Source organism: Typopeltis vanoorti, chromosome 3, assembly GCF_054136105.1.
Source record: "Typopeltis vanoorti isolate ZY-2024b chromosome 3, IOZ_Tvanoo_1.0, whole genome shotgun sequence".
Classification (NCBI taxonomy): Eukaryota; Metazoa; Arthropoda; class Arachnida; order Uropygi; family Thelyphonidae; genus Typopeltis; species Typopeltis vanoorti.
In genome coordinates this window covers 66759238-66775463 of record NC_143551.1, presented here as the reverse complement: position 1 = coordinate 66775463, position 16226 = coordinate 66759238, and the positions used below count along the sequence as shown (strand labels likewise).

The window sequence follows — 16226 nt, the reverse complement described above, 5'->3', positions numbered from 1 at the left end:
GGCTTTAGTGTCACCAACGTGGTTGGGCTTAGTATTGTTTGTTATTTGTATTTATGTTACATTAGTTTTTTGTTATCCCTGAAGATGTCTCATTGACTGAGACAAAATATAGGAAGAATTAATTCTGTTTTAATCCTTTCTGAGTGCTGTATACAATCCATTAAGCCTCCAACATGATGTATATTTCCAGCATTTGTATATTTGAGAGTAGTCTATAGTTCAATTTGAAAGCTGCTCAGATTTTTTTTTTTTAAATACTTTTGTGTACATCTTTTCCTTTTAGTGTCATTTATTTTTATCCTGCTAACTCAGTGTTTCTCAAACTTTTTTCGACTACAGGACACTTCATAAATTCTGAAAATTTGACAGAACACCTTGATTATTTTGTAATGTATAAATTAATAATTAATTGGTAATTTAGCAGATTTTTTATTATTAATCAATAATTGATAATTATTGATTAATAATTAATTAAACATCAATTAAACCATCATTAAATTAATTTGTGCTGACAAATTCATTTAAAAATGACAAATTTCAGAACTTCTTGCGGAACACCGGTTAAGAACCACTGTGCTAACTAACGAACATTTCCTACTTCAGGCATAGAGCTCTGATAGGATTATAATAAACTATTTAAATCCACTATTTTATCCAGGCTGTATAGACATCTTGAGGAATCTAATGTAATGTCACTTATCTAAAATGACACTGTGCAGTGATACTATATAAAATTATGGCTCCTGACTAATATCTTAATTTTTAGATGGGAGATTAATTTCATTTGCCTAGTGCAATACCACTGTCTGCTCTGCTTATTTAGAAGCCTAAGTGGCTTGAAAAAATTTCCATGTTTAGTCAGGGCAGCTTTTTAAGCCTACTCATGGTACTAGTGAGTGAGATTCACAAAAAAAAAAAAAAAAAAAAAAAAAAAAAAAAAAAATCTGCTCTCTGTTGGTCTTGGGTTGCTCAAGCACTACTCCTATGCAGCATCATCTTCCAGTTGTTTGCCACCTGGTAACCATATTGTTAGAGGTGAATATACCACCAGTGCTGTTGCAATTTTACTGAATTAGCTTTTGACTCTTCAGTCTATTTTTGTGTAGTAAGCCATTTTTCTAAATTCAGTTAACCAGGTGAAGTGTTTCTGTTGGAATGGATTGCCAAACTCAGTTTGCTATTATCTGTTAAAATTGTCTTTTTTTTTTTGGTGGTCTCTTTAGACAACTACAGAATTTTCAGATTGCTTATGATAGGATAATCCCAACAACCAGTAATTGACACCATCTGGTCTATCCTGGCAGTTATAAAATTCTATCCAGTTGCAAATACTCAAGATGTTGTGTTGCTATAAGAAGAAAAAACATCGAAAAGTTTAATTAATATGGCAAGTCATGTGCACTCAGTAGGTGATGTTTCATTGTCTAGTAGTGAGCAGTATCAATGCATATATAATATATCCTTGTTGGAGACTCAAACCTGCTCAAAAATTTCATGTTGTTCTATAGAGCAGGGTTTCTATATCATCATGGACTGGCTAAGGTAGTAATGTTCTGTAGGTTTGCTACATTTTGATGGGTGTGAAATTGTCATTTAAAAAAAAAAAAGTCAAGAATAAGATTCAGCCAAAAATGCTGCTTGAGCACTGCTGCACTAGCAGAAATTATATTACATGTTTGTTTGTTTTATTTTTGGACTGAAATGCTGACACTTTGATTCATCAGGTGTTTTATACATGTGATGAATCAAAAAGTCCTGAAATTGATACTGCTCACTACTAGACAATGAAACATCACTCAGTAGGTGATGTTTCATTGTCTAGTAGTGAGCAGTATCAATGCATATATAATATATCCTTGTTGGAGACTCAAACCTGCTCAAAAATTTCATGTTGTTCTATAGAGCAGGGTTTCTATATCATCATGGACTGGCTAAGGTAGTAATGTTCTGTAGGTTTGCTACATTTTGATGGGTGTGAAATTGTCATTTAAAAAAAAAAAAGTCAAGAATAAGATTCAGCCAAAAATGCTGCTTGAGCACTGCTGCACTAGCAGAAATTATATTACATGTTTGTTTGTTTTATTTTTGGACTGAAATGCTGACACTTTGATTCATCAGGTGTTTTATACATGTGATGAATCAAAAAGTCCTGATTGATTATGGAAACATTGATTACTTCCTGACAAAAGTAATCAATGCTTTCTATTCTTATTTGAGTAAATGTACATAGAAAATTATACACGCAAAGATGTGTTGCTGTTTGATTAAAACAGTATTCATATGCCTCCTTTATGTTCATTAAAATCTGCATGTAGTTTATATTTGGAAGGAAGTGAGACAAATGATTTTGAGAGCGTATGGTGTGAGGTAGAGGTAGGCAAGACAGGATATTTAGTGGGGTGTTGCTACAGACCCAGGAGCACAGAGGATGGGGACCAGGAGATGTTTAGACAGCTAAGTTTGGCAAGTGCAAGAAGAATGATTGTTATGGGAGATTTTAACTTCAGTAGTATAAATTGGAGAGAGGAAGATGCATGTAGCAATAGGGGAATGGATTTTCTAGAATTCTTGAGGGACAAATGTCTTAGGCAACATGTAACAGAGGGAACAAGAGGTTCAAAAGTTTTGGATTTGGTTATAGCATCAGAAGAGTTGATAATAACTGAGTTGATGTCTCTCCCACCAGTTGGAGAGAGTGACCATATGGTGTTGACTTGGAAAATGAATAGACATGCAGGAGTATCAAAGAGACAGGAACTTATGTGGAATTATAAGGCAGGTGATTATAATAGTCTTAGACGTCAACTTCGGGAAGTTTCATGGAGGCAGGAATTGGAAGGCCGGGATATCACCAGTGCGTGGGAAATTGTGAAAGAATATTTGTTATCAACAATGGTAAGTTGTATACCACGAGTGAAGAAGAGGACGCAATTTGGAGTAAAGTGGATGACAAACAATATTAAACAGGAATTGCATGCGAAAAAGAGGTTATGAAAGAGATATAAGGAGACAGGTGAAGAGATGCATGAGGAATATAAGACACAGGACAGAAGAGTGACTAGTGTGGTAAGGAAAGCGAAACTGGAATGTGAGAGGAGATTGGCCGTAAGATCCAAAGAAAATCCTAGGGAATTTTTTAGCTATGTGGCCAGTAGGAGGAGAAATGACTGTGGAAGAATGATATTGTGGGATAAAAATGGGAATAGAGTGACTGATGCAGAGGACATAGTGGAATTGTTCAATGAACACTTTATTGGAGTATTTCATCCTAGAGGAGTCAGTTTTAATGCTAGAGGGATAGGACTGGTTCGAGGTCTGGAGGTTGTTGTTGTCTTGTCCTTTGAAGAGTCTTAGATGTTTCCGTGCGCTCTTTGTACTGCTTTGGCTATGTCTGTGATTTTGTTTGTATAGAGCTGTTGTTCAGGATTAGGATCTATTTCTTGCAAGGCTGCTGTAATTGCTGGACAGGTAAAGATGTGAGTGGGTGTCAGTTCCGTATTGGGGCAGTTGTTGCAGTTTCTATATGTTCTCGTATCATCTGTATTGATCTTCATTCCTCTATAATGTCCTGTTCGTAGTCTTGCTATCGTAGTGGAGGTCCTTCTGTCAGCATTGATCTCGGGAATTTGATGTTGTATCACTGATTTCAATGGAATTAGTTTAGCTTTTGCTAGTGCATTGGCATCAGCAAGAGTTATCATATGAGTTTCTTGGTTGAGTTCTCTGGCCTCTTTTGCTAATTTATCAGCTGCTTCGTTGTAATCAATGCCTACATGAGCAGGAATCCATTGTAGAATGCAACTTTTACCTAAACACTTTAGATGATTTAAGAGTTTATGGATGTCTTGTGTGAGCTTGGTATTGCCATTTTTGATTGCCTCCATAGCTGATCTTGAGTCACTGTAAATTATAATTCCTTCAGATTGTTGAGATGATGATAGATTTAAGTAGGCTTCTAGTGCTTTAATTATTGCGTAGAGTTCGCTGGTAAAATTGGAAGCGATTCTCCCAGATCCAACTTTTATTGAAAGTTTTTCACCTTTCGGGAGTAGAAGGAGAACACCAGCGCCTCCATTAATCATATTGGTGTCTGATGATCCATCGGTATAACAAATAACCTGTTTGGAGGATGAAAGAAGGTTGATGGTATTTAGGCCTTTTTCTTTAAGCATTTCTTTTGGTTCTTTTTTTGTACAGAGTTTGGTAAGGTTTAGATTTATGAAGGTATTTGAAGGTAAAGGACTGGAAAATAGAGGTTCTTTGTTTATGTGGACATTTAGCTGATCAAGACCTATTTCTTTCCTGATAGTGTCATCATATTGTAAAGTCGATGATCTGTGAAGTCTGCAAATTTGGTTCCAATGTTCATAGGTTTTTAGGGAGACATGATCACTTTGGTAGCTTCTGATATTATTTATGAATTTTATGGTGGCAAATTTTCGTCTGTCCTCCAGCAGGTCAAGCCCACATTCCTGTTGGGCTCTGATGTTGTTAGTGGATGAGACTGCACCAATGATAATCTTGGATGCTTTTGCTTGTATTTTGTCTAGGTTTTTCTTTACCGATGAAGCCGAAGGTGACCAGATAGGTGCTGCATATTCCATTATTGGCCTTATTAGTGTAGTGTAAGTAGTTTTGAGGATTTTTGGCTTTGCACCCCAATTTGTTCCACAAAGCCTTTTCAGTATATTTAATTTTTTTAGAGCTCTGTTGGAAGTGTTAGAGATGTGTTGTGCAAAACGTAATTCCTGATCAAGCGTAATACCAAGGTATTTTGGATTTGTGACTTTTTCAATTAGCTTGTTATTGATCATGACTTTGGGATTGTAGGAATGTCTATTTTTCTTGTCTGTACTAAATGTACTTAGTTTTGTTTTGTCTGGGTTGATTTTAAGTTTGAGTTCGTTTGACCATTTTTCTAATCCTCTCATGGATTTGTTTAGAATTTCCTCTGATTCTTTGATTTTAGCACTAGTGTGCCAGATGGCTATATCATCTGCATAGCAAGTTACTTTTGTGTCTTCTGTAAGGTAGGGATGAATATTATTGACATATAGAAGGAATAGTAAGGGACTGAGTACTGAGCCCTGGGGAACACCAGCCCAGGTTCTCCGCTCTTTTGATATTGCTGTATTGATTCTGACTTTGATCTTTCTTCCTCTGATGAAATCAGCAATCCAGATTAAAGCGTTTCCTCTAATTCCAATATCATGTATTGTTTGTATTAATTTTTTGATCCAAACACGATCAAAAGCAGCAGTCATATCAAGGAATATGGCAGTTGTCTTTTTTGTTGGTTTTTCCTGAAATGAGTCTATTATTGTTTGGCAGAAATGGAATAATTGATCTGTTGTCGAATGACGAGTTCTATAAGCAGTTTGGTAGTAGTTGATTTTCTTATTTTTTGTCAGCCAGTGCATAAGCCTGGAGTGTATGATTCTTTCAGTAATTTTACAAAGTATGCTAGTTAATGCGATAGGTCTGTAACTTTGACATTCTGCAGCATTTTTGTCAGGTTTCAGGATGGGTACAATAACTGATTTTTTCCATTCTTTTGGAAGTTTGCCCGTTCGCCAAGAGGTATTGAGAATGTCCAGAAGTTGTTCTTTGGCATTTTTGCCAAGGTGTTTGACCATATGACCAAAGATAAGATCATTACCAGGGGATTTATTAGGTGCAGTTTTCTCGATTGATGAATTTAGTTCACTTAGTGTAAATTCTTCGGAGAAGATGTCATTAGTTTGGTATGTTCTTGCTTGTTTTAGCATTTGACTTGTGAGTTTATTGAGGGGCTTGTCCTCTCTGTTATACTGAAGTTTGGAGTTGTTTGAATAGGTTTTTGCCAGTGTGTTTGCAATTTCTTGATCTGTAATAGCTTGTTTGCCAGCATTTATGATGAAGTTTGTTTTCTGTTGGTTCTCTTTTTTGATATTGTCTAGGATTCTAATAATATTCCAGTGTTGGCTGTCTTTTCTTGGATCCAGGTTACTGCAAAGTTCCGCCCATTTCTCTTGTTTGCACTTCCAAATTTCCTGCTCTATTTTGTGTGTTATGTCCATTAATTTCTTTCTGTAATCATCAGTTTTATTAATTCTGAATTGTTCATTGATATTGTCTCTTTCTGTAATCATTGAATCAATATTGTGATCTTTCCAGTATGGTATCCAGGTGTTTTTCCGCTGGCCTCTTGGTATTGTTGCTTTGGCAGTTTTGCTGATGTGTGAAGTAAGGATTTGTAATTTTCTGTCGAGGTTTCCAGAGACAGGTTCATCTTGACAGAGGCTCTCCAAGGTTTGAGTAAACCTTGTCCAGTCAGCTTTTCTGAAGTTCCACGTCCTTTTGGTTTGCTGTTCTTGTTCAATCTTGAAGTTTAGTGTTGTTATTATGGGTCTGTGGTCACTGATGGCATTTCCCAGAATTTTCCATTGTGCACTTGATGCAATACTATAATTAATGGCTGTGATGTCAATAGCAGATTCAGTTCCCGTAGTTTTAGAAAGATAGGTGCTCTGTCCATTGTTAATTGTTGTGAGTTCCAAATCTGTAAAGAGGTCTTCCAATTGTTGACCTTTATGGTCTAAATTAGGTCTGGAGGTACAGGAGGAGAGTGTGTTTCAGATACTGAGTACTCTGGATGTCAGTAAAGCTGTGGGACTGGATGGTATTTCACCACGAGTTTTGAGAGAATGTGCTAGGGAATTGACAGTGCCTTTAACGTGGCTTTTCAATGAAAATCTGGCTTTGGCAAAGGTGCCCAGGGAATGGAAGGAAGGAAAGATAGTGCCATTGCATAAGGGTGGTAACAGACTGGAAGTGTCAAATTATAGGCCAGTCTGTGTGTCATCAGTAGTTGTTAAGATCTTGGAGAAAGTAGTGAGGGACCGTATACAGCATTGGGCAGATGAGGGTAATGTTATCTTTGAGAATCAACACGGATTTGTGAAAGGACGATCTTGTTTTAGCAATATGCTAGCCTTTTATAATAAAGTTTCAAGAACGTTAGATGAGGGAAAGGCATATACCGCAATTTTCTTAGACTTGGCGAAGGCATTTGACAGGGTGCCACATGATAAGCTGATATGTATGTTGCAACACATGGGTCTGGATGTCAGATTGGTCAACTGGATTCAGGATTGGCTGTCTGATAGGTATCAGAGAGTTGTGTATGGTGGAGCAGTTTCCAGGAGGCAGAGGGTTACAAGTAGGGTCCCACAGGGCTCAGTACTAGGACCTATATTGTTTAACCTTTATATCAATGACATAGCCAGTGGACTGCAGGGGGATATTCAGTTGTTTGCGGATGATGCGAAGCTGGGAAGGATTATTAGTAATAGTGCAGATGTGGTAGCCCTGCAAGAGGATTTAAATAAGCTAGATAGATGGGCAAATGAATGGGGGTGTCAGTTTAATGTAGCAAAATGTAAGGTCTTGAGGTTTGGGAAACATCGATGGGATGCTGCATACTCTATGGGAGGAGTTATACTGGAGGAAGTAGGGGAGACGAGATCTGGGTTGATGATTGATAGAAACCTGAAGTTTAGGGGACATATTGCAAAGGTGGTGAAGGTAACACAGAGGATTGCTGCTATTATGAGAAGGACACTGACCTGCAGAGATAAGAGGGTTATCATTCCGTTGTATAAGTCTCTGATCAGACCACACTTGGACTATTGTTCTCAGATTTGGTCCCCAGGATTTGAAGGGGATAAATTAACTGTGGAAAGGATACGAAGACGGATGACAAAGATGGTTTCAGGACTGTACAAGGATAGTTATGAGGATCGGCTGAGAGAATGTGGACTGCAGAGTTTGGTGGATAGAAGAAGGAGAGGTGATATGATTGAGACTTTTAAACTGTTGAGAGGTGGTTACAGGGTTGACACTGGGGAGTTCTTTCGCTTGGTTGAACAGCGGGAAGGAGTGATGATAAGAGGCCATCCCTGGAAGTTACGAAAGGAAACTGTGAGCAAGAGGGTAAGGAGTGGTTTCTTTGTGTGGAGGGTGGTTGAGCCGTGGAATGCATTGCCTGATGGAGTGGTGGGAGCGAGAACGGTCAGTGAGTTTAAAGAGTGGTATGATTGACTTTGTGTTTCTCAGGGGGGGGGACCTCCCCTCGATGAGTCTTGACAGACTTTGTCTTAGGAAGGCCCTCCCTCGATAAGTCTTTTTTGACTCCTTGGAGGCCTGAATAATAATAATAATAATAATATTTGTTTTCATTAATAGCTTCGCTAGAACTCATAACATGCTTGTTTTCTGATAGTGGTATTTGGCATTCCTATTTCCTGTGTGAAGGTTTGTTTAAAAAAGGAACATTAATGAAAAGTTGTTCACTTTTCATTAATGTTCCTTATATTTGACACCAATACAGCATTAGTAAATTCTGTCTTCATGCTTTCTTCAGATAGTATTTATTTAGTATAAAAGAATTAAATTCGTAGGTCATTTATTTTGAAAGGAACAAATATATCTTAAATCAATATTTGATTTTTCTCTTTATATAAATACTTAAATGAGCATTGTGATGATTTATAGGTTATGTGGGATCTCTCCATCAACAACTAGAACATGCAAATCAGAAATCTGGATTTTCAGAGGAAAAATTTTTTGTTCAGCAGGTACATGTGTGTATATTTTGCTTGACTAAGATATTTTTTGTTTATTTTACTAGATTTTTATTAGTAGTAATAGTGAAAGATCATGTTAATATCTTGATTTTTTTTTTCCCTAGTAATTTTGAAATACATTTTTTATGAAAGTTATTAGTTGTCTCTCAAGTTTTCATGTCATCACTGCCCACAAAAGGTTAAACTTATAGTAAATAAGGAACAGTTCTTTTTTTTAAGATAAACCAAATACCATATTCTAGAAACCAATCATAGTTTCTAGAATATGGCATTTTCTGGAGATAGCATGGGTTCTCTTTCATGCTGTCTCCATGGTTTTATCACACCAGCCAGTGAAAATCATACCTGCATTTTTGCAGAATGATACAAATATGATGGGGGTTCCATAGAAATGCCTGTGCATGTACATCGTGTCTTTGGTTCCTTCATCTGTCTGTTTTTGTATATTAATAAAAGTGGCATACATTTAAAGTTATATTTCTTGTTTTATTGATATGATAATAGGTGTCTTTTACAGTTTTGAGGTGTAGTAAAATGGCATCCAGGATTGAGTTTTGGTGAGCAAAAATGAATGCTATTGAAACCATCACTGATTACAAAGTTGACATTAAATAACTGATCATAAAGTTGACAGCCAAAGGCAGCTGATTTCCATAAGTAGAAAGCAAAAATAATAATAAATAAATAAATAAATAAATAAATAATCAGTGCTTGATCATTAGCATTGAAATTGAACATTTAGGATTAGCATAAGTCAATTGTTATAGACTTATGGTACAATAAATTGCGTATATTGGATGTCATGTAGTTGACTAGAGAAATGAAACAGACAAGTAGCTGTAGTAGTGTCACTAAAAGGAAGTTTTTTTTTGTTTTTTTTTCCACAAAAATAACTGGGAGATGAATGTGACGTGTCTCATTTGGTATATCACTGTGGAATATCACTGTTCTACTTCACTCTCCAAAAAATCCAAACTCAACCTTCTGCTGGAAAAGTGCATCCTGACTGCTCTTCCAAAAGACAGAGATGTCATTCCCTAGGTCTATTTAGTGAAAGGGACAACAGTAAATTAGCAAAACTATATAAATTCATAAGAAAATTGAAAAGCACTTGTGTTTGTGCTGAGAATAGCCATTGCTTTTGCATTATGACAACATGATTGCACATGAACTCATTCACTTCAACAGCTATTGAAGAAATCAGATTTGAAGTTGCAGAACACTCTCTGCAGCTGGACATGGCTCCACTGAACTTTTAGTTATTTCTTAAATTGATGACGTATTCCATTTTGAAAATGAAGAGGTCTAAGCAGAGATGAGAATTAGTTATTTTTTTTCTTTGTTTTTCAGAACCAATGGTGGAGAAAATGTATCAAAAGGGAGAGGGATTATGTTGAGATAGCATATGAAAATAAAGTAACTTCAGGCTTGTTTTTTATTTCACTGGAATCGTTACTTTTGAAATGCTTCCATATGCAAATTTTGGATAATGCACATCTAAATGTTTTACATTTAATTTTTACTGGGAGATATATATTAATATAGACATTAATAGTATATAAATTTTAATTTATATACTATTAATAGTATATAAATATAAGACCGCCCCGAGCGGCACTTTGAACCTTTTTGAACTTTTGCAGTTAATTCTAAAATACAGTCTCGAGAACTCAGTTCAAAATATTGTAATACTACTGCGAATTTTCCTCACAATTGCTGTAAGTATTGTTAGTTGTGAGAGGAGTTTTTCTAAAGAAAATTGATTAAGTATTACCTACATTACTATGAAATAGACTTCGCCAATGTCATCGACGATTTTGTAACAGAAAAGCAAGAAAAATAACATTTTCAAATGTTGAAATTAAAGTTTTACTTCAAAAATGAGCATAGTGTTTTAATTTATTTCCCTATACGTCGTTTTGACTTTTTATAATATTTTTGATGTGTATTGAGAGGGGCGGAAAACTCAGGGACCGCCCTGGGCAGCAACAGCTCTAGCTATGCCACTGTACTCACTGTAGCTCTTGGATATGATAAACTAGACCCCAGTCTCATTTCAACACCATACATTGTCTCACAAGGAGCAAAACATAGAAGATACAACTGAACAGTGGTTTGCCCTCTTGATTTGTGTGTATGTGTTTTAATACTTTGTGCAATCTAATTGTCTCATTTACATTGTGAAGTGGATTTTAGGATGTTTATTATTTAAATGGAAAAAGAATCGATTAAATATGTGCCTTTCTTAGATATACTAGTCACATGCCTTTCAAAAGGTGCATCCTTTTCTTTTTATAGAAATCCTACATATACTGGAAAATATTTATGCAATCACACCAATAGTTATCATATACTAAAAATGCTATCACAGAGCCTATTCCAGTTATATTTTCCAAGAAATTATATTCTTTTTTTTGCTACAGAGAGCTGAGTTTATGATTCTGATATTAGATTTAATGTCACTTTCCTTCATAATGTGATGCTGGTGAATAAGCCTTTCTGCACTTCAATTTTAACTACTGATTTACATCTTAAATACAGACTATATATTTTTCTGTATAATGTTCCATTTACTCTATACAATTGTAGCATTATGAACAGCTTTTTTTCTTCACATGTTGTATGCTTTTTCAAAACTACAAAACTTAGTACAGATCCTTGTTATATTCTTGGGATTTCTCAACTATTTGTAAAGGGAAAATCAGATCCTGACATCTGTTTAGCTTGAATCCAGCTTGTTGTTCTCAGTTTCTTCCAGTTTTTTATATCCTCTTCTGAAGTATGTTTGCATAATCTTACCAGAACACTAAGCGATCTACTTCAGTCATCCAGAGTCTGACCTTCTAATCAGGCCATCTGAGTCTGTTTTCATGTCACCTTTATCACCTTGGATTCTTTTTTAATAGTAATCTTTCTTCCATTTTGAAGCTTTCAGTAGCATTTAGAACATTTTCCCACTTTCCTGATATTTATCTTCTATATTCTTGCCAGTCTTCCCATAACTTTTGTTGAGGTACTTTTACACATGGCTGGGCACTTACTTTTTTCTGTGTATTATCTAAAGCAGCATTTCACACTGGTGTATGTGGAAAATAATTTGATGGTACATGACTAGCAGATGGTTGAATTTTTTAAATTTATGAAATTATGGGAAATAAAATATTACCCCCCCCCCCAAAAAAAAGATAAATAATTACGTTTTATCTATCATTTTTCAACCTAGCAGGAGTTGATAAATCTGTTGATTTTCATAGATTTTGTTTATTCAATTTCTGAGCAGATAGCTATATATTTCTCGGAAAGTGAGAAATATAGAGCTATTGAAATTGTGAGTCTTATCTTGTGTTATTTTCTATTTCTTCCCAGTAAACTTTCTTACACAGCAGTGTGGCTGTCAGAACGCATTGTTGCTTTAGTAAGTTACTATGCAACATTGAGGATATAATAAAATAAAACCAGATACTAATTACTATCAAACAGCTCAAGTGTCACATTAAGTCTGTTAATTTTGTTAAATATTTATTGAAGTTCTCCTGATGTATTGCATTTAATTGTATTGATTATAATTAAATCACTATGTTAATATAGCATTTTATAGCTCATTTTGTATTATACATCTTTTAAGTGGTACTGAAATTTGGGTTTTGGTGGTACAAATATTTTAAAAAAAAAAGTTGAGAAATGCTGCTCTAAGGACATCTGCCAACTTTCTTTTTTTTTCTTTTCCAAGACCAATTATTTTTGTCCTTTATGGAGTTCCCATGGTAGATGTAAGATTTTTATTTTAATATTTATTAAAGCAGTAATGCATAAAATTATTTTACCTTACTGGATTGAAGATTGTTTATCTTCTTCTCTCTTCCATCATCTATGTGGATGATGATGAGGCCGAATGAACTCTTTCTACTTCTGTCTGTTCCGAGAGAGTCCGAACAATTCTGTCCAGTTTGGTGTCACTTGTTGTGATTTGGTTTTTCTTGGATTTTGTCTATTATTGTTATTTCTTATTTTAGTCGTTTCCTTGTCTTCATTTCTTAGTCGATCCAGCAGAGATACTCCAAGTAATCTTCTTAGCCAAACCATTTCAGTAACTTATAAGTTTTTCTCTTCAGCCTTTTTGAGATTCCAGCCTTCACTTCCATAGAGGAGTATTGGGAGGACCATTGTGATTCTTACTTTTGTTATATGAATGAAGATTGTTTACATATGAACATATGTAAAACATATGAAGATTGTTTATACCCCTTAAATTACTTAGTGGTAATTTTTGGAATACTAGCATACATAGTTCTTGTTATATTGGATATTTTTGGATTATTATTAAGGCAAACATATAACCAAGTTGTGTATTTTGCACCTAAGTTGCTAGCACCAAGATGCAGTTATCAACTGAATGTGTAATCATGCTACTTCAAGACATGTTGAATCACTTCTCAGCACTATAAACGTATTGTTAGCTGGTAATCAAATATTGTTTGTCTTTAATGTCTAGTGCATCCATTAAAATTATATACTAGAAATTAAAATAAGCCAGTATGTAGATATAAAGGGAACACAACCTGCCTGTAGTTGTTTATTGCTGCTTGGGATGACACAAAGAAATTCTTTAGAATTTTTGAGGATGCAACAAAGTTGTGGACTTGAAAAACATTCACTTAATACACTAGAAAACTAGTGTCCAATCTAATAATTTACAAGCTGAATCTAGTCTACTTTTAATTTGATTGACAAATAAAAGATCGACCTATTGCCATAATACTGTTTGCTTGTCTGATACCCATTAATCATTGTTTTGAAGACAATATCCTCTAATGCCTTTTATTCCTTAAAGAAGTAGGTAGAGCTATTTTAGCTGTAACTTTTCAAGTTCTAACTTAACAGCTGAGTTTAAGGCTTTCCAGAAGGATTGACTATCTCTGGAACCAACACAAGAAATGTCTAGAAAAAGTTACTCTAACTAGTGACTAGAATTTTTTTATAGGCTTTTCTTCAGCTTCAGCTAATTCCGGAATTGGCATCTCTCTGATAAAATATGAAACTTACACTGTTTCATAAAATAGCTTACTGTGAATGAAATTTCCAAGATAAAATTTGTAGAACTACAGTCATTTTTGAAAATATTTCTCTTTTGCAAATGCAAGTATACATATATTAAACATATCTAGAAATCCCCTGATGAAATGTATAAAATAATTAAGATACGCATGGATAGGCTTATGTGTTCGTCAGACATGTTATGATAGGTTTCACGGTATAAAAGAACACAGATGGTTAAGAAAATAACTATTTATTAACTTAAAGGCTAATATTTCGCTGGTCTTATATCCAGCATCTTCAGAGCACACAACACAAAGTTTGTTACAAAGGCAAGACAACCACAATCCGGTGTAACAGTGGGGACAGTATAAGTGATTGCAGCGTGCAACACAAGACTAAAGTCCTAATATGGCGCCATCTAGGTTTAAAAAAAAAAAAAAAAAAAAAAAAATCAAAGTTTTGAAATAGTAGTACAAATGATAAAAAATAAATAAAAGTAATAAATATTAATTTGGTCTTAGGATGACTGTCTCCCAAATCTTTGGTAGATTTATACAGCCATACTTGTTTAGGTTTGGGGTATGTTTCAAGACTTCTGTTGATTCCAGGAACAACCTCTCTGACTTGTAGAAGCTTCTGTGCATTACTTTTGTTTCTTTCCAATTGATCCTGTGTGCAGGGGTATCCAGAGCATGGTCTGCCAGACCCGACTTACCATAGCGAAAGTGTCGGATATATTTTTTGTGTTCACTGAGGCAGATGTCCACGTTTCTTCCTGTCTCTGTCCGTAGTAGGCTTGATGGCAAGAACAGGGCACTTCATAGACACCAGGATGTGATAAAGGAGTGCATTTGTTCTTGGGTGAACGGATGAGAGTTGCTAGTTTTATATAAGGTTTAAATACTGTGCGTAATTGGTGTTTGTTAAGCACCCTAGATATCTTTTCAGATGTACCTTTAATGTATGGGATGGTGATTGTTTTGTTGTAGTCTTCTGTGGTAGATAGAGGGGATTTATGGGTAGCATTTAGTATGTTATCTATTTTACGGGGATTATAACCATTGTTTAAGAAGGTTTGACGTAAGTGAGAAAGTTCAGCCGTGAGAGCACTGTCATTGGAACAGATTGCTCTAGCTCTATGGGTTAGTGTTTTTAAGATACCATATTGTTGAGAAGGGTGATGGTGTTATAAGTTGTGATACTTACATAAACAATCACACCATCACCCTTCTCAACAATATGGTATCTTAAAAACACTAACCCATAGAGCTAGAGCAATCTGTTCCAATGACAGTGCTCTCACGGCTCAACTTTCTCACCTATGTCAAACCTTCTTAAACAATGGTTATAATCTCCGTAAAATAGATAACATACTAAATCCCCTCTATCTACCACAGAAGACTACAACAAAACAATCACCATCCCATACATTAAAGGCACATCTGAAAAGATATCTAGGGTGCTTAACAAACACCAATTACGCACAGTATTTAAACCTTATATAAAACTAGCAACTCTCATCCGTTCACCCAAGGACAAATGCACTCCTTTATCACATCCTGGTGTCTATGAAGTGCACTGTTCTTGCCATCAAGCCTACTACGGACAGACAGGAAGAAACGTGGACATCCGCCTCAGTGAACACAAAAAATATATCCGACACTTTCGCTATGGTAAGTCGGGTCTGGCAGACCATGCTCTGGATACCCCTGCACACAGGATCAATTGGAAAGAAACAAAAGTAATGCACAGAAGCTTCTACAAGTCAGAGAGGTTGTTCCTGGAATCAACAGAAGCCTTGAAACATACCCCAAACCTAAACAAGTATGCCTATATAAATCTACCAAAGATTTGGGAGACAGTCATCCTAAGACCAAATTAATATTTATTACTTTTATTTATTTTTTATCATTTGTACTACTATTTCAAAACTTTGATTTTTTTTTTTTTTTTTTTTTAACCTAGATGGCGCCATATTAGGACTTTAGTCTTGTGTTGCACGCTGCAATCACTTATACTGTCCCCACTGTTACACCGGATTGTGGTTGTCTTGCCTTTGTAACAAACTTTGCGTTGTGTGCTCTGAAGATGCTGGATATAAGACCAGCGAAATATTAGCCTTTAAGTTAATAAATAGTTATTTTCTTAACCATCTGTGTTCTTTTATACCGTGAAACCTATCATAACAAATAATTAAGATGTTTGTCTATATTCTTTTATCCATTTCTATGCAGATCTCAAGGTTGAAAAATAATTCAAGAAACTAATTTGATAGTTTCCATTAATTTTATTACTATTTTTGATCGTGTTCGGTATATAAATATTTATCAGGATTACTTAAGGGTCAAGGCTAGATATGCAGGAGGAAACCTCCACATAGCATGCAAGTGCAAGAGAACCAATCGGAGCATCTTACCCCATGTCCATTCTTAACGTTCTTGTGGTGCCCTGTTATTAGGCATCCACCTCAATACCAAATGAATGGGACAGATTGGTAATTTGGAACTTAGCTAAACAAATTTGCTCTGTATTAGCTTAAACCACAAATGAAAATGATGGTAT

The 16226-nt window shown here is 35.3% G+C and overlaps 1 protein-coding gene across 1 annotated transcript in view; it reads left to right on the top strand.

The window, feature by feature from the left end:
- The window catches only part of LOC150108231 (uncharacterized), a 133357-nt gene that overhangs the window by 94609 nt on the left and 22522 nt on the right, over positions 1-16226 (top strand). The window contains exon 10 of the mRNA XM_090390430.1: positions 8536-8618. Within this exon, the coding sequence (XP_090246556.1) occupies positions 8536-8618 (83 nt within the window). The remainder of the gene's footprint in view (positions 1-8535; positions 8619-16226) is intronic.